This window comes from Babjeviella inositovora, assembly GCF_001661335.1.
Source record: "Babjeviella inositovora NRRL Y-12698 unplaced genomic scaffold BABINscaffold_3, whole genome shotgun sequence".
In the NCBI taxonomy this organism is placed as follows: domain Eukaryota; kingdom Fungi; phylum Ascomycota; class Pichiomycetes; order Serinales; genus Babjeviella; species Babjeviella inositovora.
Window position 1 is genome coordinate 446,402 of NW_017566840.1, and position 26,657 is coordinate 473,058.

The following is a 26,657-nucleotide window of genomic DNA, read 5'->3' on the forward strand; positions in this document are numbered from 1 at the left end:
TGGTCTGGTGGAATACCTTCCTTGTCTTGGATCTTGGCCTTGACATTGTCGATAGTGTCCGAAGATTCAACCTCCAACGTGATTGTCTTACCGGTTAAGGTCTTCACAAAGATTTGCATATTGTATGTTACTATTAAAAGGGAAAATAGAATGTGTAATGAACAGAAAGTAAAAGCGTCGATACTTGCAAATAGAGCGGCACTTGGGACTATTTATACCGTCGGAGTCTTACGGAGAACGGCTGGTGCTGACAAAGGGGATTTAGGGGGGTGGCGCAATAGCATAAGGCTGTACACGCAAAACGCACAAAGAGGGAATAACACGGGGGGGTGTAAATTCACCTACTAATTAAAGTTTGTGCATGCAAACAGGTGGCGTCTGGCACATGTAGTCATGCACGATAAGGGTGGCACGTTCGGAAACCTGCGCACTTCTCGAGACTTCTAGACCGGTTTGTATGCACCGATTACGTAATCGAGCGATTTTCCCGTAGACAAAAAGAAACGTGCCCTCCTAGAGTGACACTATGCGCCACATACTGTCGGGCATAGGAATCCGATTCAGGAAATCCAAGGCTGACTTATCTGCATTGGAGCACTGTCTTTGCAAACTTAAAACAGAACATTTTTATAGCTCAAGTATTTCTTTTTTTCTTGTTGTTGTTCTGGCTTAGGTTGTGTTCCCCGTTATTAATATTTCATCCAGTCCCATAAAGCTCATAGTTTTTGATAAAAAATGTCAGTGCAGTATATAAGACAGGCAATGATGGCCTGATCGAACTTAAGGGTGTATTCATTGGTATTTGATCATCAGTGTGACGATGCTATTTGAGCGTTGGAAAAAAAAAAGAAAGCACGGCTATGACCCTAGTTACATCACCGTAACCCATTCGAATTGTAAATCGTCTTTGTAAGGGAGGGATTTAAAGCTAAGCAGTTTCTGGGACTAAAATACCCCTCGGTGATCCTCTTGACACCCGTTTACCATGCATGCGCGATTATCCAGGGTGGGATCGAGGTTCCGAATAAGACTCAGGTGAATCGTTACCCGTTGGTTTCAGACAAATGCCGATTCCGAGCTTTAGCCGTGGACCATGGGCAGTGTTTACATAAGTTACTACATTCTTAAAATGGGGTAATTCAGGAAAAGTTTAGGCAGACAAGCTTAGATAAAACTTAGGCAAAGCTTAGGCCGAGAAAGCCGGCCTATGGATATCAGTATAATCGCTTCTCCAAAGTTTGGGATCGATCTTCAACTGTTTGAGATTTCATTCAACCAACAATAGCATTCTACCTATAGTTTGATATATAAAGAAAACCGAATTTTAATCGGTGAGACCTATCTATTTGACCAAGGAATCTCTTTGGCCAAGAAACCTATTTCGTAACCTTCTCAAACTTTTTAACATATATTAAATATTCACGCTCAATTCGCACGGGTCTCGTCAGCCACTAGCCGGCGAAACAATAAACAAGCACCCGACGAATCACATGTTAATGAAACTCACTTCCGTATGCTCTTCATTATAAAATTCCACTGTCCTTTAAGGAGTTTTGTAAAATCGTTTCCCTCACCGCAGCGAACACCAATTCGATGTTACTGGTATCGGTGGCCTGGGTGACGTGCGGATAGATGTTCAAGCCGGATCTGTTTGCCTGGTTGAACCTCCACAAAATGTACTTCGCAGCTTTGTTGATATCGTTACCGCCAGAGTAATCAGGGAAGAAATTCTCCATGGGCGAGTGGGGCAACTTCTCGGCAAACACGTCGATCTTGTTCAAGAATAGCACCACAGATGTTCTCAAGAACCAACGGGAGTTAATAACCGAGTCAAACAAGATCAATGACTCTTCCAAGCGGTTCTGGGAGTTTTCCTCCAACAAGACCTGGTCGTACTCGGACAAAGCCACACAGAAAATGATCAAGGTGACATCATCGAAGCAATGGATCCACTTTTTGCGCTCGGACCTCTGTCCACCGACGTCGTACATGTGGATATCCAAGCCACCGCCCATCTGAAACTTGGTGTCGTAGATACCAGAGGTCTTCTTACGGGTACGCAAAATATCGGTCACGTCCGGAACGTAGTCAGGGGCGGAAATGCGGGGCAAGGAGTCAAGGAAGTAGTTTGTAGAGTCTGGTAAGTAGAATGCCGATCTGTATTGTGTGATGAACGTCTGAATGTTGCTGTTTTTGAAGAAGGCAAGGATCTTGTCTGCAACCTTAGAGTCAAACGGCAGCGATGGATCCACCGGAGGCTCGTAGGCCAAGATTTGTTCGATATCGTCGTTGTAAATGACGTTCGTCAAGGAGCTCGGAATTGCAGGATCGCTAGCCTTTTCTTCACCAACCTCTTCAATCTTGCCACCAGGGGCAATCAATTCCGGTTTGATGTCGCGCACACCACTGATAAGGTTTCGCACGCACTCCACGATGTTTCTAAACACAAAGGTTTTATAGTCGGCCTTTTCTTCGTCGCTGAACCCGTTCTGGTGCAAAATCTTCATCTGCTTGATGATAGTGGACTTTCCCGATTCCCCGGAACCCAACAACAAGATCTTGATCTCTTTCTTCGGAGCAGTTGAGCCAGCAGTGCCGTTAGCGAGGGAATTGTCATGTGGGGATTGGGTATTGTCGTTGTGGGTGTCATTAGGGGATCCAGAAATGGCGTGCGGGTCCTTGGCATCAGTCGTCCCGTTCGCAGAAGGAGAAATGCCGCTACCAGCGGTACTGCTTACGGTATGTGGCTGCAGAGAGCCAACTGACGCCTTTTTCAGGCCGGAAAGTGGGGAATCGCCGGCAGTGGTCACTGGTTTTTTCTCGCGGGGAACCGTGGTGCCGGTTCTTCCAGTTTGGCCAGGAGTAGCGCTCGTCTTATCGTCTTTGGATGCACAGATACCCATGGTTGATGTTTTTTTTTCAATATTTGGGAGATGAAATATTCGAGCTTAGGTGTATCGCAAGCGAAGTAGAGAGAAGCGGAAGTGTGGACGTAGTTGGTTTCGGCGTGCCCGTGTATGTTTCGAGCAAAGGTGCTTTGTTTATCGAAATGTATTTGCAGCAGATATAGCCTGTCCTTGGAGGTCCAGAAGGGTGCAATCGTGCGAAGCAACAACAAAGAGTAAATATAGAAGTGAGGTAAAGCAAGTAAGGAGGTCACACATTGGCTAAAAAAGACAGGAGAATTTCAAAGAAGCGGCTGCTTTTCTCCTTATATGCAGAATGCACACCGGTTTGTTCCTATGACTGCTCACCGACGAGCTGTGTGACTACCTATTAGGTGATCGCCCAAGATAATCTGCCTCCAACTTGATATAAATGATTTACATTCTCTGATTCTTCATAATTTAAGGTTAACCCCAGGCTTGTATCGGGTTGGTGCAATTTTTTTTAACTCCGTGTACGGCATTTTGGCTGCGTGAAAGCTTAAAACAAAAAGGAAAGCCCCGTAAGCTTGTATAGTTTCCTTCATATTCCGCTATAAAAATACACGCGTACTACTTGGATGAGAGTCATGGCATACGGAACGAGGCACTATAAGCTCATAAGTACAAGCCTCTAGGTATTCGGTGAGGGTTCTATTCTCACCAACAGAGACATCTGCGCGGACGTCTGTACGGCAATTGCATTGCAGATTTCTTAACTCCCAAAACACGGCAGGATAAGGCCTTTGTCGGTGATCGCAGGATAAATATTTGTAAGGTGGCACATTATATAAACGCACTGTCAAATTATACATACTCATTTCCAAGGTAAAACGACGGTCTGGAAAGAAAGTGTGCCAGCTACACGGTCTCATCTGTTGTGCTTTAAAGCCATATCAAGCAGCCAAGGCCAGTGTCTTTAATATCAATTTACGCAGCACATCCGTCCACAAATGCTAAACAGGGGCGGATTCTAGACTCTTTGAGAGGGAAGAAAACAGCCAATGGAAAAGTCTGGTTTCGTAAAGTACCACCAATGGCAACTTGGTCGGTGGTAGCGGCTCTAAATCCTTTAAATGCAAGCCCTATTGGGTCAGCAGCCCACTACGATCCTATGGTACAAATTGCCCGTTGCGAGCCCACAGCCTGGGCGTGCTCCTAACCCCGGAGACGGCTTAAGCACTAGTACTGACTGAGGGCTTTCAACAAATTATGAATGATAGCATGGTTATTATCATCCCGACATAACATGAGCTAGGTTTGAGATTAGATATTCAAATATACATCCTTTTGCTTTGATCCGTCTGACATTTAGGAGTGGTGTTAAATACCCATAAAAGCGTGCACTACAATGTATATAAATAGGGTTTCTTGATCTCTCGTAGGAAGCCAAATTCGATAATACCTAATCTACACGACACAGTATGTATTCTATAAACCAAGAAACCTAAAAATTCGCGTTTAGATCTTTCAAGTACAACACAAAAGGCTATAAACAGATAGACAATCTTAAATGGTTTGCGGAGACTACAAGTAGCCTTCCAGCACTACAACTCTTACATGCCACCGTTTTGTTTAATAGGTACACCTGTCTTCTCATATACCCTAATCGAAATAATATCTCAGCGCCTTTGAACCATAACAAAATTCAAGTGCTACCACTAACCAATACGGAACTAATGGATCCTCATGGGCAGTATACCACGCCAAATCATACACATGAACACGATTCGTGCCAACATTAAGGGGCTCTTACGATAAAATACAAGACGTTTCAGCTACAACAAACACCTAGAGTGACTGTAAATAGGATAGATATAATGACAAAAAAATAATCGAAGATGAAAGAATAAAAATGGAACCCAAACGCTGTGAAGAAAAAAGAAATTTAGTTCGTTGACATGAAGAAAATGAGGAACGCGGAGATAATACAATGTGAGTAGCCCATTCACTACCATCCCCTACTTCAGTAAGGAATTAATAGCACAGGGCAAGGCGGGATGCATGAAACGGATGCGAATGGACTAGTGCAAGGCTTGTGTAATGGCCGAAAGAGGCAATTAAGCCCCTAAGAGCTCAATTACGCACTTAGAAACGACCACCTCTACCACCACGGGAGCCACCTCTATCACCACCAAAGCCACCTCTATCACCACCAAAGCCACCTCTGCCACCGAAACCACCACGGGAGCCACCTCTGTCACCACCGAAGCCACCTCTGGAACCACCACGGGCACCGAAGCCACCTCTGGCACCACCACGGCCACCTCTGTCACCGAAACCACTACGGGCACCGCCACGGGCACCGAAGCCACCTCTGGCACCACCACGGCCACCTCTGTCGCCGAAGCCACCGCGGGCACCACCTCTGGCACCGCCCTTCTTCTTTGGTGGCTTTGGACCGTAGTCCTTTGGCTTAGGCAAGAATCTGTCCAATGGCAACAACTTATCGGCAGCAATGTAGAATTTGTCACCGTCCTTGAAGGAGGCAGCTTGGACACCCTCACTTGGCTTGACGGTGAAGAAGATCTCGTTCAATGGACCCAAAATTTCGTCAACCTTACCGACCTGAGTCTTGTTTTCCAAGTAAATTGGGGCGTTGAAGTATGGAACCTTGACATTGATCGAGCGACAGACAATGTCACCCTCACACGCGTGCATGAAGGAACCCATCTCGAAGACAGCGTCAGGTGGGCCGGATTGGAAGTTGGATGGACCGGTACGGCCGCCTCTGCTGAAGCCACCACGGGATGGACCCCCGCGGGAAGAAAAACCACCTCTACCTCTGTTCATTGTGTAGTGCTAAAATAGTTGGATGAGAGAAAAAGGGAAAATCCGTAAACAAAGAAAGGCGTTTTATGTATAACGTTTGCCGTGATCTCTCTGCATGGCATAGAAAAAAAAAATTTCAGAGAAAAAAATTCATGCGATGGGTGTTACCCGGTGGCTGAGGCGTGCAGGATACTAAGAGCGACTGCCATACAACGGCACCGCGGCGCTTAATTGGTGTGTGTTCAAACAGGTTTTTAGTGCCATAGTGGTTTTAACAAGGTAAAATTCGATAGGTTTAATCAAGTTATACCTGAAGTTTAGAGTTTTTTTTCGGGGGGTATTTGCTTGCCATTTTATGACTACAGCTTGAGAGATATGTGTGCATGCAGGATAGAAGAGCCGCTGGGTTTATTTAATTGATTGCAAGTTGAGAAGAAAGAACGTTGTGAACCCAGACGACATGATTGATATTAGTAGTAAGGCCAAATTGTGGAATCAGAGCTCCAAGGCCACGGCTGTGGATAGCAAGCTTGTTAGTGATATCTACGAACGGATTACAGCGCCCGACCCCGACGCCATTCAGCTCTTGAGCAGCGCCCGCTACTTAGACAACTACCTATGGAGGTTTTTTCACAGAGACGCCACCAATACTCATATCCAGTCGATTTCAGCTCTCATTGCTATCCTGGGCCGGTTGCCGAGCCGGCTAGTGGCCGAGCCCGACAAGCTACAGGAGTTTGTGCTCCGGCTGTTGATCTTGTTTAACCAGCAGTTGTCGGTGCTCCAAAAGACTCATCTAATTACTACAATGCATACGTTGCTCAACAATATTGATAGCATGCTGATCAGGAGGCAGATTGCTCCTCTCTTCAGCATCTCTATCTGGGGAAACTTGCCCCACGCGCCCAGCTTGGTCGCCAGGTACGGCCTTGAGGAACAGTACGAAGGGCTGTTGGCCCAGCTCAACCAAGCTGATCCGGAAAAAAAGTCTGAGATGATGATTAAGCATTCGTGGTTGTACAATGTCTTGAGCGAGTCCATGGTTGAGTCTGAGCCCTACTCGTCTCATTTGCTTATGTTTCTCACTGCCGTCTTGTCACAGCTTCCTACCAGACAGTTTACCAACACGCTCGTCAAGGAGATGAACTATCTTGCGCTTTTGAAAGCCAGCGACCAGACGGATTCTGTATTTATCCAGCTCTTGGCAGACTTGGAACACACCATGTACTTTCCCGTCGACGATTTTAGCGGCGAGTCCCGAAATACAGATGCCTTGAAGGAGGAGTACACACAGAAGCTCCACGCCTTTCAGAAAATGGTGTACGAGCATTTTCCTGAGTTGCAAACGTTAGTGTTGTGCCAACCATCGGACTTGACCCCCCTGTACCTCAAAGAAAACCTCGGTGCGGTCTCTCTTGTTGATTTGAAGAAGATATGTGCCTTATCGGAGATTATAATCCACGAAAGGTTTACCGAAAACAAAGGGGTCATACTAGAATCAATTGCCCAGCACTATTCCCTGGTGGTGGATGTGGCCTCAGAACTACAAGCCTACCCCATCTATCCCTCAGAGACAAGCGTTTTCGAGTTGTATTCCACCTCCGAGCTTGCCAAAGGAGTCACACCGGTACCTCTGTTAGCAACACAATACCTTTCCACGTCTGATTTTTTGTACCGCAACATGCGCCTCCTCTCCATTGAATCTCGGTACCGTATGTCTGAGACCCTCTCCAAGACGCTTAGTCGGTTGCAGTTGAAGACCATGGACGCACTGGGGAATTTCAAGGGCCAGTCAAAGCGAATTGCGCGCGTCACCAATCTTACTCTCAAGAACGAAACGTTACCAAAGCTACTGGGTAAGAGCCCGACCGTCCCAGAAAACATTTTTGCCGAACTCACAGTTGACTTTACTAAAACCAAGTCAAGGTGGGAAATGAAAACGGGTGAGATGATATACTTGCTTGCGTTGGATAGACCAATAGAGTCACAGTATGCGGAACGCAACTTGCGGCTTGGGTTGAAGACATTCCGCGCAGCCACGATCAAGAGCGTTGCCCACCAGAAACAACAGAACGTGAAGGTTTTGAACATTGACATTGACCCCGTGCAATTTTCTGCAGACAGAGGCGCATACAAGGATATCAACTACGTTTTCCGGTCGGACTCCGAGGAGGATTCCAAGATTATTGCGGAGTTGATGGCTATTCAAACCGGCGAGGACACCAGCGGGTTGTGCGATTGGTTCAGCAGTCTCTTTTTGGGCTTTTCCAACAGAATGCCGTCTCCGGGAGCAGCAAGGTGGGTCAAGTACCACTCTACATTTGCGTCGATGAAGGATGTGGAGGAATCATTCCAAGACTATGCGCTTGTGTTAGACAGTGAATTACCCTCTAAGAGACAGAAAACAGGGTCAATGCCTCGTGATATCATTTCCCCGCCATATGTGCTTAAAGTGTCACACGAAGAAAAGACGGTGGGAGTTCAGTCGTATGTTGAAAGTGTTTTAGAGAAGAAGCCGCCTACCGTTATGCGTTACAACGCGCAGCGGAAGGCCATTGTTGCAGGCTCCACTAAGGGCCTTACCTTGATTGAAGGGGGCCCAGGCACTGGAAAAACATCTACTGTTGCTCCTATCGTCTACACATCATTTTTGAACAACCAGAACCACGCGACGTTGATTGTGACAAAGTCGCAGAGGACGCTTAACCGTATTTTCTTTGACTTAGAGGCACTGGGTATGGATGGACGCTTCGTATTGAAGATTGACGACGGCCTTTCCGCGGCTGGGAAGTTTGGTTCTGTGGAGTACGTTGCCAATTCGGTTCACAGGTTGCTTGCAGAAGTTCAGAGACTCGCAGAGTCGCTACAAGTGGATGGTGCTCACGGTAATTCTTGCGAATCCGCGGGTTATTTCTACGATACACATGTCAAACCTGCGTGGCAGCGGTTCTTGGCTCAGCTCAAGGAAAGAGAGAAATCCCCCTCGGTGGTTTTTGAAGAGTTTCCGTTCAAGTCTTTTTTTCCTGAGTATTTGGCTACCAAAAAGGGGTACGCCCTGTCGCTCAGAATCGTTGTTGAATGCTACAGAAAACTCAACGATCTCTTTGACTCTGTGGCCAACGGTGGCGTTTTCCAAACCTTGACTTCCCGTGAGGGCAGGGTTGAGTATATGACGAATCAAGCCCGGGTGGTTGGTGTTTCCATGGATATGTTCCTTCAGAACCAAGGTCTCTTGAGGGGGTCTACCTCAAATTTTAACAGTATCATCATTGATGAATCCACTCAGATGTCAGAGCTTGAACATTACTTCGTTCTCTCCCTCAACAAGAACCCGGATGCCTTACAGAGTATTGTTTTGCTCGGTGACACGGTATCACAGAGACCCTCCTTCTACAGCTCAGTTGTAAAGACTACTGGCCATTTGGACCAATCTTTAATGTCCAGGTTCATCCGCAATGGTGTCGTCAGCCTCAAATTTACTCACCAGCTCCGCGCGCGTTCTCAAATCTCCGACTCATACGCTGAGGTTTACGGAGGGTTTCAGGCAAGGAAGGAAGTCTCCGCGACCAACCCTGGCTTCGCTTCAGTGTCCCAATTTATCGATGTGGGCGAATTCAACGGACAGGGCGAGTCGGAGCCTCAGCCAGAATTTTATCAGAATATTGGAGAAGCTGAATATGCGGTCGCGATGTATCAGTACATGCGCTTGATTGGATATCCGGCGGAAAAGATTACAATCTTGACCCCGTACGTTGGCCAAGTGCTTATTATTGAGGAGATTTTAGCTCGGAGATGTGGGAAGCGAGTGATCCAGACGGAGGCAACCTCAGATTTTGAGTTTGACTGGCCTACTGTGAAAACGGTTAAGGGATACCAAGACCTGGATAACGATTTTGTGATCTTGTCGCTCGTGAGAACCAAGGCTATGGTTAATGAGGAGGAATATTTCCGATCGGTACTCACTGGGATCGGTAGGGCAAGGACTGGCTTATACGTGCTAGGAAGCACGCAGCTTCGCAGTGCCTTAAACCAAGAGCTGAACTTGATGTCGATTTTCAAGAGCTTCGGACCAAAACATCGGTTGGGGTTGGTATTGGGTGAAACATGCAACTCGAGAAAGAAACGCGGTAAGAGCTGCAAGGTGACCACCATGGATGGGTTGGAGGAGTTTGGGCAGATTGTGTACCAAATGACCAGGGAGAGAGTTACCGAAGAGAAAGATGTGTGACTTACAAGACAAGTAATAAAATAAAATTCTGTTGCTAGATACTCTATGTCCAGTAAAGTGGTACCGAAGGTGCCCTAAAGCTTTGACAAGAAGCTCACAATCTTTACTGAGCTAAATCTCTCGTTGTACGTAGCTGGGTCTTCAAAGTCGAGGCCAAAAGTATCGTGGGCTCCGAGGGGCTCGATAAGCAAGTTAACCTGTTGACCGGCAATGTTAACCCACTTGTGAATGTCGTCCACCATGACTTCGTCCTGGCCCCCAATGATGAGGGTTTTTTCTGGCATGACACCTTCCCAATCCTCTGGTTTGGAGTACACCGGACTCACGGGAAGGGTCTTTCTCAATTGCTCATCTGGTTGGTAGGCGACACCAAACTTCTGCAAGATATCAACGGTGAGAGCGTCTTTTTGGTCGTTCTCCACGTAGGAGCCGGCACGCTCTGGGGAGAGTTCCAACCACGGGGAGGACAAGATAGCAGCCTTTGGCTTGGAAGAGGCCGGAAGCTTAGGTTCAATGGCAGCAATAGGGGTGGCAATGTGCTTTAATAAAACAATAGACAAGTTACCACCAGCGGAGTCGCCCAAGAGAATGACATTTTTGTTCCCTTCTTCAACCACAATCTTGTTGTAGACGTAAGCGGACTGGGAAATGGCGATTGGATATGTAGCCTCAGGGGAAAGAGAATATTCTACGGCCAACACTGATAACCTAGGGTTCTTGGCAGCCTCGTAGATGTTCAAAATTCCCTGGACCTGGGTGGGACCAGTGCTCATGACGAAACCACCGCCGTGCAAATAGAACACGATTGGATCTTCGGCCGTCCTGTTGTCGGCCTCCACAATCCACACCGCCTTGGCCTGTGGGGTATCAAGATAGATCTTGCCGTAGTTTGGGAGATTGGAGGATGGCCTCAAGCCGTTCAAAACGGTGGTCAAGGAGTCGTTGCGCCCGGGCGTTGCAACCAAGTTCTCGATGGTGGAAGTCTTCAGGAAGTGGTTAAAGCTAACGATGGCAGCCAAGGCACTTTCGCTCTTGACACCACGAAAGGTGGAGCCAGTGGAGGCGAAGAGCACAAGTTGTCGTTTAATCTTCTCTTCGACCAGTAATTCAGAGACCATTTTAGTGTGTTACGTAGTTTACACTTTGGGGGAACGTATACTACCCTGGGAGGCTTGCATATTTATACGCACGCAGGCCCTTACTCCGTATCGGCGTGAGCTGCCATCGATTACAAATAGAGGTTGAAAAAAAGGCCATTGATATTGGGGGGATTAGCGGTTGGCGACGGGATAAAGGGAATAGTGGCATTAATGATTGACTGCTGACTAAGCTTACATGTCCACGATTTACTCCGCTGTGCATTATCCCCGGAATAACGGAAAAGTGTCGGCAAGGGAGCATTGGGCATCACGGTCGTTCACTGTACGTTAGCGGTTGCAAATTACGGCTAAGAAGCTCTATTGGGAGTTGAGATAAGTGGTAGGCAATATTATACCGCGGGAGCTCCGCACAGAGCAGAGGGGGGGGGGGCCTCCGTTTTTCCGATAAAGGCTAAATATTTATGTGTGCCATTTAGTGCATCGGATAAGCACACTGAGGGGTCATTGCTTGAGTCGCGGTGCAGGGAGGCAGGGAGGCAGGCTTTCAAGTCACGGAAGACTATTACGCGAAACTATCTCCGAAAATTATTTCCGCGAACTGTTTTTTCCCCAATTACGTGAGATTACCCGGCCTGGAATTTTTCGTTTTCTTCTCAGCGTACATCAATATTTCTACAGTTCTAAGGTGATCTAGCCCTAGCTTTTACAACCCATCACAGCCATCACCCCATGTTGAGAGCCTCGATGAACACAGTGGCGATGCCACTTCAGCTTACGTTCAAGCGTACCTTCATCCCGCCGGTGATGACCAAGGCGCAGAAGGCAACCAAGTCGTTTAGGAAAGCTCAATTGAACAAGTTGAGACAGTTGGCATTGGACGAACACAGCAAGAAGACCATCGACCCGATCCTCGGGACCCCAAACAATGAATTTACCAACAGAATCAAGGCCGAGTTGCAAGAAGAGCACGTTTTGTCAAAGGGGTTCGAGATCTCCAACGTGGAAAAGTTGTTGTTTGGCGCTGCGAAGGCGAAATTAGACAAGACCGACGACGGGTTGGCGCCAGAAATCTTCGCGAAGGAGGCTAATAAGAGAGAGTCGATCCTCAGAATCTTACACATGCAAAATGCCAATGCGGCTGACCAGAAGAAATTGGCCATTCAGTTGGCCAGAGCCGAGTTCCAGAGATTCGACGGAGACACTGGTTCCCCAGAGGTCCAAGCGGCCATCATGACCATCAAGATCCAGTACATGGTTAGTCACATCCAGCATGCGCATAAGGACAAGTACACCCTCCGCAGATTGAGAATGTTGGTGCAGGCCAGACAGACTATCTTGAGATACTTGAAGACGGACAACCCAGAGAGATACTACTGGGCTATCAACAAATTGGGCTTAAACGATCAGGTTGTGCATATGGAATTCAACATGGACAAGAAATACATGCAGGAGTTCAAGTTGATCGGTGACAGAGTGCTTGTTAAGGAGTCTAACAACCAACAGGAGAAGAACCGTACCATTAAGAAGAAGTTGGAGCAGTTTGTACACATGGATCAGGCGCACGAGGAAGGCAGGGATGCCAGAGCCAGAAAGCACCTCAAGGAGGTGAATGCCTTCCACAAGAAGGTTGCCAATCGCAAGGACAAGGACGCTTGGAAGGCCGCCAAGAAAGCCGAGTACAGAGCTGGTGTCGAGGCCATGATCAAGGCCAAGGTTATCGAGGAGGCCGAAGCTGCCAAGCCAAGAGCTTAGGCTGTGACTGCCGATGGATGAGCTCTATCCAATCATGTATATATACGACTTGGACCATAAATAATATAGTGGTTAGTAAGATGGGATCGTAGAAGGAAGGATGAAGTTGTACCGCGGTTTGTCAGTGCTTCTGATTTGCACAAAAAAAATGGTCTTCTGCCACACTGGAGAGGGAGCATAGCAGTGGGACCTTGTGCTTTTTGGGTCTTTAACGTGTCTCTGATTCGAAGCTATGTATGTGTGGGAGATCTCGGAATGATTTTGGTAAACTGCTTGGAATAATGGTAATGAGCTCAGAACTTTTAGGAGAAATTGGATGGCTCATTAAATGGAGCGTTCCCAGCCAGAGGAATAGTTATATTTTCTCTATTTATCCAACGACTATTATTTTCAATGTCAGAGTTAGAGAGTTGTTTCAGGAACCTTATGAGGTTCCAGTTGAGGCTACTAGGATTGTTTGATAATGAGTATCTGAAACTAATCCTGTAGCATAAAGCAAATGAGGCACCGAAGAAAGCTATATAAGGAAGTAGTTTTCCAGATCTAAGAATGATCTTGGTTTTAATATTATCTTTATTTTTGTGGAAGATCACGATAAGTAACTTGTGAATCAATGACTGATTACAACCCCCCGACCGGAATACCAACAGGCGCTGGAACCCTGACATTCAACCATAATCAAGGGCGTGTGGCGTAGTTGGTAGCGCGTTCGCTTAGCATGTGAAAGGTCTCGGGTTCGACTCCTGACTCGTCCATTGAATACTTTTTTGCTTGAAGGGCAATGAAAAATTCATCAAGAGACTAAGACCGAGGAAACTAAAGATAACATATAGGACTCTAAGCCGTTTAAAGACATGTCCAGTTAACGTAGGTTGGCCGATTTTCGCGCTTGCCGTAGCTGACTTGGCAGACAGTGCTTCAGACGCGGAAAACCAGCCTAATTCTTATGCCAAAACAGAAATGACACAGATCCAGGATCAGCGGAATACACCCACCTTGTGTGACCCTGAATTTTGAGATCTACGACTTGGCAAACTATCCACAATTTCAACGTCGAACAGTGCCTGCGGTCCTGTGCATGAAAAACAACGCAGCCCACCGCTTATGGTGCGCCTGAACTAATAAACTACAGAAAAAATATAGCTTCGATGGCTGTACGCAGAAATATCAGTCTGTAATAGAGAGAGCTCTACACTTTCTATCATCCGATATTAATACTGTCCCGTACGTATTCCTATCTCTGCGTTGTAATTAATCAGTATATCTCCAGCTGGCACAACGTACAAACGTTTCCAGACGTTACATGCAGGCAATCTGACTAAGAGCTACATGTCACTAAGTCACGTGAATAACACAGGGATAATTATATCCTATCTTGGAATAAGATAAACACACACGTGATGCACACATGAGGACAATTTAGACCCGAAATAGGCAATAATAGCAAGAGAAGGATTTCTATCTTTCGGTTACCGAATCGAAAAAATGAAGAAGGCAGCCAGAAATGAGAAACATCCACTAAAATCCACCTTCAGAAAACAATCTTCTCTACCTGGTAGTATGGTATGACCACTAATAACCCAAAGACTTACAGAGGCTCAATAGAAGCGTGAAAACAATCACAAGTGTGAAGTACAGCCCCTCTGTTGCTTAAAATAGAACTATGCATACGTGGTACAGACTGGAAAAATAAATAAATTTCAGACACAGAGGCAGTTACCCTACGCGATCGGAGACGGTTCTGTTCGGTCAGATCGACGCGGTTTTACTATATATAGATCAGAGCCGCCCCTCTTTTTCTTCTTTCGCTTCCCCATCTTCATACCCAAATTCTGACTTAATAATGTGGTAAGTACAGCCAATGCCATTTCAGAGCGACACGTACTAACACCTCCCAGTGGTATTTTCGGTTACGTCAACTACTTGGTTGAAAAGCAAAGAGGCGAGATCATCGATAACCTTATCGAGGGTCTCTCCAGATTAGAATATAGAGGCTATGACTCTGCCGGTTTGGCCATTGACGGCGACGTCGAAAGTGAGGTTGACATCTTCCGTGCCGTCGGTAAAGTTGCCTCGTTGAAGGCTGAGATCGACCAGTGCGCCCCAGAACGCTCCACCTTGTTTACCAACCACGTTGGTATTGCCCACACCAGGTGGGCCACCCACGGACAACCAGCGACCGTGAATTGCCACCCACAATCTTCCGGCCCGCAGAACGAGTTCGTTGTCGTCCACAATGGTATCATCACCAACTACAAGGCCATCAAGATCTTGTTGGAGGGCAAGGGCTTCGTTTTCGACTCTGAGACCGATACCGAGTGCATTGCCAAGTTGTTTAAGCACGTGTACGACACCAACTTGGCGAATGGCCACGACCCAGACTTGAACGAATTGACCAAGCAGGTTTTGTTTGAGTTGGAGGGTTCCTACGGCTTGTTGGTCAAGTCGGTGTTCTACCCCAACGAGGTGTGTGCTACCAGAAAGGGTTCTCCATTGTTGATCGGTGTCAAGTCTGAAAAGGCGTTGAAGGTGGATTTTGTGGACGTCGAGTTCCCAACTACGGATGAGCAGGTTTCCGCCAAGACCCTTCAAAACAAGCGTTTGGGCCTTCTTCCAGTGGCTCAGGGCGACTCTGGCTTGAGACAGTCCCAGTCGAGAGCGTTCCTTTCCGAGGATGGCGCGCCAATGCCAGTGGAGTTCTTCTTGTCCTCTGACCCATCGTCCGTTATCCAGCACACCAAGAAGGTGATGTTCTTGGAGGACGATGATATTGCGCACATCTACGACGGTGAGATCCACATCCACAGAGCCAAGAGAGAGTCCGGCGCCTCCGCCACCAGATCCATTCAGACCTTGGAACTTGAGTTGGCCCAGATCATGAAGGGTCCGTACTCGCACTTCATGCAGAAGGAGATATTCGAACAGCCAGAGTCCACCTTCAACACCATGAGAGGCAGAATCGACTTTGAGAACTCCCAGATTACCTTGGGTGGGGTCAAGTCGTGGTTGCCGACCCTTAGACGCTCCAGACGCATCATCATGATCGCGTGCGGGACATCCTACCACTCCTGTTTGGCCACCAGATCCATCTTTGAGGAGTTGACCGAGATTCCAGTGGCCGTCGAGTTGGCCTCTGACTTTTTGGACAGAAGACCACCAGTCTTCAGAGACGATTGCTGTGTGTTTGTTTCCCAGTCCGGTGAGACTGCTGACTCCATGTTGGCTTTGAACTACTGTATTGAGCGTGGCGCCATAACCCTCGGGATTGTCAACGCCGTGGGCTCTTCCATCTCCCGACTGACCCACTGCGGTGTTCACATCAACGCGGGCCCAGAAATCGGGGTGGCGTCTACCAAGGCCTACACCTCCCAATATATTGCCTTGGTTATGGTGGCACTTTCTTTGTCCAACGACAGTATCTCCCAGACCGACCGCCACAGGGAGATTGTTGCGGGCTTGCAGAAGATCCCAGAACAGATCAAGACGGTCTTAGAGTTGGACGCGCCAATCAAGGAGTTGTGTGAAACCGTCTTGAAGGACCAGAAGTCCTTGTTGTTGTTGGGCAGAGGCTACCAGCATGCCACTGCCTTGGAAGGTGCCTTGAAGATTAAGGAGATATCCTACATGCACTCCGAGGGTGTGTTGGCCGGTGAGTTGAAGCACGGTGTGTTGGCTTTGGTCGACGAGCACTTGCCAATCATTGCCTTTGCCACCAGAGACTCTCTTTTCCCTAAGACCATGTCTGCCATTTCCCAGGTCACCGCCAGAGATGGGAGACCGATTATCATCTCCAACGAGGGAGACTCTGTCTGGGACAATGCCTTGGCCAACTTGCAGGTTCCTTTGACCGTGGACTGTTTGCAAGGGTTGTTGAACGTCATCCCGGTGCAGTTGATCAGTTACTGGTTGGCTGTCGGTAGAGATATTGACGTTGATTTCCCGCGTAACTTGGCCAAGTCTGTTACTGTCGAGTAAACATACACTTTCATGCATTTTTGACTTTTTTTGGATAGGGCCTTCCTTGTTCTATTTATTTCTTGGGCTCTCACCTCGGTTTCTTCGTACAATTTATTATTTTCGTTATATTATGTAGTGACAACCAATGTAGGTTCGTATAGGCGGAATTAACCTATAGCCAGAAGTGTATTCGAGACGTGTATGCCAATGAGATAGGCCTAGATACTCAGCTCGATACTATTCGAATACGGCTCAATGCTATAAAAAAAAGCTTAGATTCAATAAGTTATAGATATATACGCTGCTATGTGGCGTATATCTCCTTGAGTTCTTTGTGTCATGTTTATGAAATTCCAAGCCACACTGCGTATCATAGGCAGGACATGTTATACACCACGTGTATTTGGATGTAGCTCAGAATCCTTTGGGAGTGCTCAGCAATTGACCGTTTTTCCCGAATACTGTAAAAATAACCTTTCAAGCTCCAAATTCAAAGTGCCTGGTGTACTCAATCAGTCTCCATCACCCAGTCTACGTCGCCTGTCTTGTCACTATCATCAGCCAGCATTTGAGATTGACTAGTGGGTTTGTAGAAACTAGGCGAGTGGACTAAACTCTAAGTGGAGAAGCTTATCTATACACCCTGCAGCCTTTTGCCACCCGAGGGTGCGGCAACTCGCCTTCGACTTTTGGAATACTGGCCTGGAACTTTGAATCCACGCTGTGAGTCATGCACTAACAGTGTACACTTCTATCTGAACTTCAGGAGAGCCTTATCGAGACAAACAAAGGGGCAGTTTACCCGTATACGAAATTGATATGTCGCTGTGTACCCTCTGTAATTGCAGGATTTTACACGGCAGTCCCGAGTCAGATCTATCGTCAAAATTTCTTTTTTTTAGGTAATACACGATCCACCAGTACGTCTACACAACGAATTCCCTAGGTGCCCTCTTCGCCCCCCCAAAGAGTCCAGAATTCTCCTTAGGTAAAGTCTAAGTTCAATGATTCTATTACATTCATAAATTATCCCCAGTAGCCTGTTCGCTCAACGCATGTGTGCGTACGGGCGATCACGCGATATAGATTTTTACCTGCATGGCGCGCAAAATGTTGCGTAAGAAAAATTTGTTGTGGTCACGAGTGATAACGTTTCTTTACACGACTGGAATTTCTACATACTTTCCACACACAAGGCTGACGTAGTCATAGGAACGAAAGTACCCCATTCTCCCATAGAAGTCACTTTTATAGAATACTCTTTAAACTCCCATTCTACTTGAGCTTTCACTACATTCATTTTATTTCCTTTTAACCATTCTATCTATTCGTACCGTCACTTGTCAAGCGTTCCACAGTTTTCGATATTCAGTTACCCACAGTTTGACATTCATTTATCCACAGTTTGACATCCATCCTTATCCAAGTCTCATGTCCCCGAAAATGTTCTTCCCCAAGATGATACGCATTGAAGACTTGTCCCCCAGACAGAAGTGGCTCTTCGGGCTAGCGAACCTTGCAGTAGTGGTGCTATCGTGGGTGCTTTCGTCCTTCTTCATCAGCGAGCTCTTCGAGACCAACGTCTACCGCAAGCCGTTTTTCATCACCTATGTGAACACCGCATTATTTGTATTCTACTTGTTGCCGTTTGCCATTGTGCACCGTTTCAATCTCAGCGTGTTCTGGAGGAAGTTACAAGAGGAGAGACGCTACTCCAGCGCGCTTTTGAGCGACCAGACGTCTGACTACGGCTCTGACGACAACGACTTTGTGGTTTCGCTGGCGGTCTCACCGAAACCGACCGACCGCATCCTGTTGTTGGAGACGATCAAATTGAGCGCTCAGTTCTGCATGTTGTGGTACCTAGCCAACCTAGTCACCAACGCGTCGTTATCATATACCTCCGTCGCGTCGCAGACCATTCTCTCGTCAACTTCGTCTTTTTTCACGCTTCTCATCGGCTACCTTGCGCACGTGGAGAAGATCCTGACCAAGAAAATCGCCGGCTTGGTGTTGTCTTTCACCGGGGTGTTGATTGTGACATACTACGATCCTGAGGCCAGCAGCCTGGCGGAGAAGAAGACCACCATGGTTGTTGTTTTGGGAAACATTCTAGCATTGGGCGGCGCATTGCTTTACGGAGTGTACACCATTTTGCTCAAATTCAAGGTCAAGGACGAGTCCAACATGAACATGAAGGTTTTCTTTGGCTTTGTGGGGATCTTCAACTTGGTTCTTCTCTGGCCGACCCTTATTGTGTTCCATCTCACCGGCGTCGAGACCTTCGAGCTCCCTAACACGTGGCATGTGTGGAAGATTCTCCTCATCAACGGGTTCATCACGTTCGTGAGCGACTTCTGCTGGGCTAAAGCCATGTTGTTGACGTCTCCGTTGACCGTCACAGTGGGGTTGTCTACCACTATCCCAATTGCGATGATTGGCGATATCTGGTTCAAGAAGATCCATACAAGTTTCATCTATATCTTTGGTGCTGTCATCATTTGCGTCTCGTTCCTTATCATCAACAATGACGAAGAGGAGGACAGCACCGAGGTGATTTAAAGAGAAAAAAAATTGGGTTTGGGTTAGCATCTGCATATTTTAATACATTATATAAAGAACAACTTGGTGTATTAGATAAACTAGGTCGTGATGAATAACAAAGGAGTAGGTGGCTACAATACGACTATGGAAACATACGCGAATCGTGGTATATCTAGTAGGTAATAATGGATACTGTTAGATAGCTAAAAGAGAATACTTTTCACTTGTAAGATATACACAAGAGAAGGTTAGTCGGTGGTATATACTGAGGCGGATACAATGCCATGGTGTCCGCTTACTGGAGGTGAGAAAATAATGAATGCCGACTCTCGTCTAGTTTAATGACATCTTTACTACACAAAGGGTAGTTAAACAGACATCTCTGGGGAGAAGTCACTCACAAAAAGAGAAGGCAACAGCATTTAAGTAATTAAAGCCAGATTGAAATTGGTCCATAACTAACCAATGGCTTCTTTTTAAATGAGGGTGACGTTACTAAATTTTGCCCTTGATTTCCATAGTGTGTCTGCCTTTTAACATACGCGCGGACTGACCTAAATCTTTACGCCTCACGCACGTGACCTATACCCTGAAAACCATCGGCTATTTACATTTAACGTCTGGTGTCCTCGTCATTCTTCCCTTTCATTCCACCCCCAAATGAAACACTTTTCCTGCTTGGGCTACATTTTTGCACTCTTTGTGCTCTGCCAGCTTGCGACCGCCGGTTTGATGAAGGAGCAGTTGAAGCAGCTTGCGCTAGCATCGCCAGACGGGATCATCCACGCTGACGACCACTTGTTCAAACAGCTCTTCTACGGCGCCAGAAAGGACTACTACCTAGCCACCGTATACACAGCTGTGCATCCGCAATTTGGGTGCAGTTTATGCGGCAGTTTTGACCCCAGCTTCCGCACTGTAGCTGCTTCCTGGAACTTGGAGAGACCGGACTCGGAAGAGTTGTTCTTCGTCATCCTAGACTTCAGCGTCAATGAGCAGACCTTCAACATGATGAACATGAAGACGGTACCGCACTGCTGGATCTACGGCCCTACCGATGACGTCGCGACAAAGCCTCAGGATGAACACTTCGGGTATAAGATTCCGGAAGATCCGACTGCGTTGCACTTTGCTGACTTCCTCTCCAAACTTTTGTCCACGAGTATCTTGGTGCACGTGCCGTTTGACACCCAAAAGTTTGTTAAAACCTTTGCCATCTCGTTTGCGGTTATTCTCTTCCTTAAGAAACGTGCAGCGAAGCTCAAGGACAAGTTGGGGGGCTCGTTTGTGTACTGCACCGCCTGCATCTTGTTAACTGTGCTTTTTGTCACCGGCTTCAGCTTTGCCAAGATCAAACTGGTTCCGTTGCTTGCCCGTAACGAGCACGAGGAAATCATGTACATCAGCGGCGGATACTCGTACCAGTTTGGTAGCGAGATCTTCATCATCGGCGCGATCTACTTAGGGCTAGCGGCTCTTTTTGTGACTTTGATCGCCATCCAGAAGGCGCCATCGGACCAGATACAGCTCAAGACCAAGAACGCGGTCACCATTTTGTGCTGCGTCGCGTTGTACGCGTTGTACAGTGTGCTCACGAGTATTTTTTTGGGAAAGAATCCAGATTTCCCCGTGGTTTTGCACAGGATTTTCTAACCTTGATATATATTATAGATATGCTGCCTAGGCAATATAGTGACGAAACAATGGGATACGTTGAAAGGCCCAATGGACATAGGCAATTTGAAATTAGTAGCATTACGATCTGATCTGTAGTGTCACTGCCCTAACCGAACCTATGAATACTCCTAGGGCTTAGTTTATGCCGCTTTTGCTCTAGTCTGAAATTACCCCAATAACCTTCGTTATGAATCGCTAGATACGTGTTACAACATTTTGCATATCCCACATATCTGGGTACAACCTCACCTTTGCCTACGAACATCTCGTTAAAACAGTACCAGTAGCTCCACAGCGGAGAGGAGGGAATTCATTTCTGTGATACAGAAAAGACACCACAAAATAATGACGTAGGCTATTCCAACCTATCATGTTAAATTCTGGCTTACTTATCATTGCATGTTACTACATGTCTAGTTCCCTATTTGCCTACGAGACAATGCTAGCTTAGCCTTAATGCCCACTAGGTCACCACTATGACACAAATGATCAGCCTGTTCTTTCCAATGGCGATATTAAAAGCAATTTACTGACCAAAAGTTTAAGAGATCATAGCTATAACAACGATACACGCTAACAGGAAAGAATATCTAATAGATCTGCTCCCCACCAGTTCACTCACAGGAAAAACTCTCTGGGGGCTCGTGGCTTAAAGTATAAACCGATTCGCCTCGGCCGTACCATCTACTGAGTCTTAGCATCTCTATCTGATAGTGATACACCTGGGCTACATAGATTAGAAAAGCCATACATTTCTAATACTAACAAAAAGGTTAAGTTATCGTAAATCATAAGAGCAGATGCGCCAGGGGCGATCGGATGAATATGCAGAAGGAGACGTATGTAGAGGCTCACGCGTCGTAGTAGAACTTTTTCAAGTTTTGCAACTCTAGCTCGATTCTGTCAGACGCCTTCATCTTCTTCTGGATGTTCAATCCCTCCGTAGATTTGAAGGTTTCGTCCGGGGACTCACTTCTGAAGTAGTAACTCTGTCTAGCATTGGAACCAGACTTGGTTTCGGTGCCAGTCTGATAGTTAGAAGAGGGAATTAAGTCCATCACGTTCAAGGTGTTGAATCTCTGGGCGGATTCCCGCTGTTTCTGACCGTTACAATACTCCGCTTCAAACTCGTCGCAGGACGAGTAAGCGCTGTTGTACCCACCCAAGAAGGGCGTTTCTGGAAAATCAATGTCAAGGTTGTTCATATCGCCAATTATTTGTTTAATGGTTTCTTGCTGAACGTGACTGAAATCCAAGGTTGATTCCGCCTCGGCCCCTTCCTCAATGATTGCTTCCGCAGGGCCAGAAGCCTTGTTGCCGAGGAAACAAAACGACAAGCTGTTTCTGAAACTGCCCACCTTCTTGACCAATTGCTGTTCTCTGGCGGCATACTGCTGCAACTGCTCATTCAACTGGTCAGTCACCGTCTGATGTTCCATCTTTTCCAATTTTTGCTGGTGGGTAACGAGCTGGAGATCGTTGATAAGCTGCTCCTTTTCGTTCAGCAAGTCTCGGATCTGGGATTCCTGGGTGGCGATAGAGGCTGCCTGCTTCTCAATAACTTGCTGCGCTTCGCAGAGCTTTTGCTGCGAGTGTGGTGGGGCCGACGATACGGTGGACGGGGTGCCTGAGTTCAAGCTTAATCTCGAGGAGCCGGACGAGTATAACGACGAGTATCTCTTGTGGCGCACCGCAGTCTCGTCGGACGCCATCCCCTGCTGGGACGTTATTTGCATCTTCATGGCGTCGTTTAACAGAAAGAGCAACTGCTCGTTGCTTGTCTTCAAGCTAAAGTTCTCCTCTTCCGTGCGCGCGACCTTGTCGTACGCCAACGCGATCTTCTCGCTCAAAAGGAGCAACTGGCTTTCTAAGATTTTGTTGCGTTCCCGTTCGTTCTCGAGGGCATCGTTTCGCGTGTGGGAGTAATGATGGAGCTGGTGATTGCTGGCGCTGTTCTTTGAAAATTGCTGGGTGTTGTTTCCAAGGCTGTGTTGGGGTCTGGTTGGAGAGATGGCTGGCCCGTCGTCCAACAACGTCAAATCGTCATTGCTGATGGACTTTTGCGTCTTCAGGGCATTCTTGATCTTCTTGGAGCTCGTATCCTTGTGGGAAAAGAAACCCATGGTGTGTGCGTTTAATGGATATGTGTGAGATCGGAGGGGTGTCTGAAACTCCAGGGAAGGAAAGTGGGAAGCGAATGGATTTATATAAACGGCGTAAAACTCGACGTTATCCAAGCTTTGATTTAAGGTACATACTGGAAACTAGACAGGTTTCAAAAACAGAACGGAATGGCCCTGGAAACAGCCCAGCCCAGCCATGAACGCCGGTATCAGCCTAAACTGGATCCTTTTAAGCACTAGTAACCAGGGGCACAGGTCAACAGACACATACAGGTATATTTCCACCCCCCTGCCTCCACAGGGGCTGATCTCCTATGTAATTATGTCTGATGACCACAGGGTACGGAGAGTGTGCATGGGAAATCTTTCATCGCCATACAAAATTCATATGCAAGGCGCTAGAGGACATGTCGGTTATTATGCAAGGCTCGGGCATTTTTATCACAAAGGTAAACCCGTCCTCACCGCTAGATCGCGAAAATCATAACGCGTTTTTCTAGCCACTTTGATTTACCCCTGGGGGTCTACAGCTTGGTAAAAATGGCTAGTTCGGGGGAAATTTCAAAACTTTTTCTCTATCTTCACCTTATGGTTGAGTAAAATTGTACCAAGAAGGATTTACAATGGAAAAATTATCCATTTTTAGAGTGAACTTATACGCGGAGGGGCAGAAACCGCGTGCTCTTTTATCACGTGCAACGCATGCGCACTTATAAATCTGGCTGCACTACGTGGAAAACGCGTCGCGTTTATGCAACAGACGTTTCCTGTATAGGTCCATCTACACGGGAGATGCTTGGTCTGCGTGCTAGTAAGGGAACCTTTATCAAACGTTGCTCTACACTGAGGCATGTCTTTTAGTATATTTGGCGACTGGGTTGCCGCATACAAGGTGTTGACATGTAGGTTGAGAACTGGAAAAGGCGATGGAGCTATTCATGATAGAGGCCATGCCACCGTCAAGGCTTGTCATTTTAAGGCCCCCCCCAACTCCTTTCTTTGTTAAGGTTTGGTTGAAACCTGCATAGACAGGCGCGATTACCGGGCATTTATGCGACCCTCTGTTCCAAGCGAAATAGCGAAGCAATGCTTCGTCAAGGCCGTGCGCGTTCCACTCCAAATCTCGCCCGGTCAGTCTATTTATTCTGCTATTCTGTTTAATTCCCAGAACGCGCTTCTGTCTCTGTTGATTAAAACAGGGTTTCAACTGCACACGAAGGACCTGTGACATATTTCCATAAAACATACATGCATGGTTGCAAGCCCTACGTTTATGATACTTTTAAAGGAGCATGTATCCGTCATAGTTACCTATAGTCCTATAATTTAGCCTTTAACCCGCTCAACGAGTATTTCAACTGTTTCAAACTCTTTTCTTCCGGCTTCCACGTGTCGAACACGTCAACTAACTCTGCAAGATCCATCTCCCCTTGCGTGCCTTCTTTATTTCCGTAGGTTTCACCATACTCGGTGAGCATCCCCCGTAAACACCATGGTGTGATATACGGATTCCCGCCTTGCTGTGACAACTTTCTTGCCTCAAACTGCTCGTGCCCAGACGCCATGGTGATTGCCAAGACATTATTCTTGCTGTTGTCTTTGCTGGATGACCCCGTGGTTGTTTCGAGGATAAACTGCAAGCTTGACTGGTAGACGTTGGAGTCTCCGTAGAGGGTAGAGTGCCCAGACCCTGTTAAAGGCCCCTGCAAGAACTTGGAGAGATTTTTTAGCAACCCGTGGTCTTTGTGGCCTGTGTTGAGCAAGTTGAGGTTCATTTCGAGCAACTTTTTCAAGAACGGAGAGGTGGTGGATGGGTTTTCGTCGATAAAGATTCCGCGATAGATATTGGCATGGTTGTACTCCAAGTTAAGCGCACTGTAAACAGGCACCAAGGGATCGTTTAAGGAGGCAACATAGCAGATTTTCACATTGTAGTTAATCACAATCTTCAAGCTCTCCAATAACTTGGCTGATTGCAAGGTCCCCATCTTCTGGAACTCAAACAACTCCAACAAGCTCTCATTCTCCAATGTCTTGTACAACTTCACAAACAATGCCTGGTCCATGCCAAAGAAGGGACCATTGTTGATCCCAGCCATCCCCAAGATGCCAATCTTCTGTTTCGGTGAGCTACCTTCGAAGAACCCCAGGGAGATGAGTTTTCCCAACAAAATAGTAGTAACGGGGACACCCTGTGAATGCGCCGCGATGTAGATGAAATCAGCCTTGAGCACATCGTCGCGCCACTTGTACATCAAGTTGAAGAAAAAGTCCACGCGGTCAAAAATCTTGCCCTCTTTTTCTAGCGCAATTTTCTGTATCACCAAATTCTCAATGTCAACGCCTTCATGCGAATGGAAATAGTTCACGATGGCTTTTTCGGCTTCGTCGATAAATTTGAACGATGTGCCTGTCGGATGGCCAATGATCGGTCTCAAAAACTTGTTGGGGAAGAAGCCGTGCACCCCAATGATGAGGACGCGCTTAATGGGCTTGAGCGTAGGGTTGGGCATATGAAACAAGTGGGGTTCATTGGTGGGTGTGTGAAGTTTCTCGGATACAAAGCTATACATACTACCCAAGAGAGAATACTTCGGCAAGACGTGGGCTATCTCTGGGACGATAATGTTCGAGGCTTTGGAGGTGTCTACAGCATTTGACGGCACCTCTTCGCCGGCAATATGAGGTTTGAACAAGATGGCATCAGTGTGATTGTCTGAGTTGTGAAGAGTGTTTGAAAGAAGTTTGGCTGGCTGCGAAATCTCCTTATCCTTGATCTCAGAGCTTGTGCCGGGTCTAAACGACGTGGGCCAGTAGGAACGCATAGACCAGACAGGGGCAGATGGCGGCTGGGACAGGAAATCTCCAGTTGCGCTTACAACCTTGTCGACATCAGACTCTGATGCAGCGTTGTCTTTGGAAGAATTCGGAGATACAGGTCGTTGGCCCGATACGGGTTTAGCCATGTCGGAAGGACCTCTTGGCGGTAAAATTTTCAGAGGACCTTTGGCTTTTTTGCTCATGGCCAAAAGCAGTCTGATGGGTCTGAATTGCACTGCGGATCAAATGTTGTAGGGGAGGCGAGCGTTGCAATTATTTATGTGGCGCTCCGGAGGTAGGGGAGTGAAACCAGGCTTTCTGATCGCCTATACCGTTTACTAGATTGAATAAATACCTTAAAGTTCAAAATTTGGAACTCTGGCGTTCCAACTACTTATCTAGAAAGGACTGACTCTGATACTGGCCAAGAATTTGATAAGGTATAACCTGGAGGGCTGTAAGCGCTTGATTGCCTGTTCGGGACATTACTATATTTGGCAGAGTTTTTGAGCCCGAGCCTGCCACCGCTGCAAGTTATTCTAGAGAGAAAAATAAATTACTCAGGTATTTATTAATCAATATCTGTTCTGGTAACCGCGGTAGGTACGCATTTATAAAACTACTGTCGCATCTGAGAGACAATAACGGTGCTCAGGCTTAGTGCTTTGCCATATATGGACTACAAAGATTCAATGGTGGCTGTATTTTTCGAGGTTTGGAGCCTGTATGCATGCAGCGCTTTTCAGGGTCATATTTCTGC

The 26,657-nt window shown here is 46.9% G+C and overlaps 12 protein-coding genes and 1 non-coding gene across 13 annotated transcripts; 7 read left to right on the forward strand and 6 right to left on the reverse strand.

Annotated features, from left to right (window-relative positions):
* Nucleotides 1–1,150: 1,150 nt before the first annotated feature.
* Nucleotides 1,151–3,298, reverse strand: GPA2 (guanine nucleotide-binding protein subunit alpha). Its single transcript, XM_019128262.1, has one exon. It carries the CDS (start codon nt 2,901–2,903, stop codon nt 1,524–1,526), a length of 1,380 nt encoding a protein of 459 aa, XP_018986409.1. The 5' UTR covers nt 2,904–3,298; the 3' UTR covers nt 1,151–1,523.
* A 1,712-nt stretch (nt 3,299–5,010) lies between these two features.
* Nucleotides 5,011–5,721, reverse strand: GAR1 (H/ACA snoRNP pseudouridylase subunit; the record flags this gene model as incomplete). The annotated part of the gene is made up of 1 exon (XM_019128263.1): nt 5,011–5,721. The coding sequence occupies exon 1, from the start codon at nt 5,715–5,717 to the stop codon at nt 5,013–5,015; it is 705 nt and encodes a 234-aa protein (XP_018986410.1). The 5' UTR covers nt 5,718–5,721.
* Nucleotides 5,722–6,136: 415 nt separating this feature from the next.
* BABINDRAFT_160494 (DEAD/DEAH box helicase) lies at nt 6,137–10,176 on the forward strand. The gene has a single exon (XM_019128264.1). It carries the CDS (start codon nt 6,157–6,159, stop codon nt 9,922–9,924), a length of 3,768 nt encoding a protein of 1,255 aa, XP_018986411.1. The 5' UTR covers nt 6,137–6,156; the 3' UTR covers nt 9,925–10,176.
* On the reverse strand, nt 9,952–11,474 carry BABINDRAFT_160495 (uncharacterized protein). The gene has a single exon (XM_019128265.1). It carries the CDS (start codon nt 11,040–11,042, stop codon nt 9,999–10,001), a length of 1,044 nt encoding a protein of 347 aa, XP_018986412.1. The 5' UTR covers nt 11,043–11,474; the 3' UTR covers nt 9,952–9,998.
* A 248-nt stretch (nt 11,475–11,722) lies between these two features.
* On the forward strand, nt 11,723–12,834 carry BABINDRAFT_160496 (mitochondrial 37S ribosomal protein uS15m). The gene has a single exon (XM_019128266.1). It carries the CDS (start codon nt 11,754–11,756, stop codon nt 12,774–12,776), a length of 1,023 nt encoding a protein of 340 aa, XP_018986413.1. The 5' UTR covers nt 11,723–11,753; the 3' UTR covers nt 12,777–12,834.
* A 624-nt stretch (nt 12,835–13,458) lies between these two features.
* Nucleotides 13,459–13,531, forward strand: BABINDRAFT_t104. Its single transcript has one exon. It is a non-coding gene; the product is annotated as a tRNA-Ala (tRNA).
* A 1,088-nt stretch (nt 13,532–14,619) lies between these two features.
* Nucleotides 14,620–16,912, forward strand: GFA1 (glutamine--fructose-6-phosphate transaminase (isomerizing); the record flags this gene model as incomplete). The annotated part of the gene is made up of 2 exons (XM_019130973.1): nt 14,620–14,624; nt 14,675–16,912. 2 exons carry the CDS (start codon nt 14,620–14,622, stop codon nt 16,749–16,751), a joined length of 2,082 nt encoding a protein of 693 aa, XP_018986414.1. The 3' UTR covers nt 16,752–16,912.
* A 1,038-nt stretch (nt 16,913–17,950) lies between these two features.
* Nucleotides 17,951–19,450, forward strand: BABINDRAFT_160497 (uncharacterized protein). Its single transcript, XM_019128267.1, has one exon. It carries the CDS (start codon nt 18,177–18,179, stop codon nt 19,293–19,295), a length of 1,119 nt encoding a protein of 372 aa, XP_018986415.1. The 5' UTR covers nt 17,951–18,176; the 3' UTR covers nt 19,296–19,450.
* Nucleotides 19,451–19,934: 484 nt separating this feature from the next.
* Nucleotides 19,935–21,031, forward strand: BABINDRAFT_160498 (dolichyl-diphosphooligosaccharide--protein glycotransferase; the record flags this gene model as incomplete). The annotated part of the gene is made up of 1 exon (XM_019128268.1): nt 19,935–21,031. A coding segment is annotated over one exon (937 nt), but the record flags the coding sequence as incomplete, so codon positions are not given.
* A 663-nt stretch (nt 21,032–21,694) lies between these two features.
* On the reverse strand, nt 21,695–23,375 carry BABINDRAFT_160499 (uncharacterized protein). Its single transcript, XM_019128269.1, has one exon. It carries the CDS (start codon nt 23,075–23,077, stop codon nt 21,806–21,808), a length of 1,272 nt encoding a protein of 423 aa, XP_018986417.1. The 5' UTR covers nt 23,078–23,375; the 3' UTR covers nt 21,695–21,805.
* Nucleotides 23,176–23,630, forward strand: BABINDRAFT_119972 (uncharacterized protein). Its single transcript, XM_019126930.1, has one exon. The coding sequence runs from the start codon at nt 23,274–23,276 to the stop codon at nt 23,562–23,564; it is 291 nt and encodes a 96-aa protein (XP_018986418.1). The 5' UTR covers nt 23,176–23,273; the 3' UTR covers nt 23,565–23,630.
* Nucleotides 23,631–23,640: 10 nt separating this feature from the next.
* On the reverse strand, nt 23,641–24,421 carry BABINDRAFT_119976 (uncharacterized protein). Its single transcript, XM_019126931.1, has one exon. The coding sequence runs from the start codon at nt 24,321–24,323 to the stop codon at nt 23,916–23,918; it is 408 nt and encodes a 135-aa protein (XP_018986419.1). The 5' UTR covers nt 24,324–24,421; the 3' UTR covers nt 23,641–23,915.
* Nucleotides 24,342–26,280, reverse strand: BABINDRAFT_160501 (uncharacterized protein). The gene has a single exon (XM_019128270.1). It carries the CDS (start codon nt 26,041–26,043, stop codon nt 24,397–24,399), a length of 1,647 nt encoding a protein of 548 aa, XP_018986420.1. The 5' UTR covers nt 26,044–26,280; the 3' UTR covers nt 24,342–24,396.
* Between the last annotated feature and the right edge of the window lie 377 nt (nt 26,281–26,657).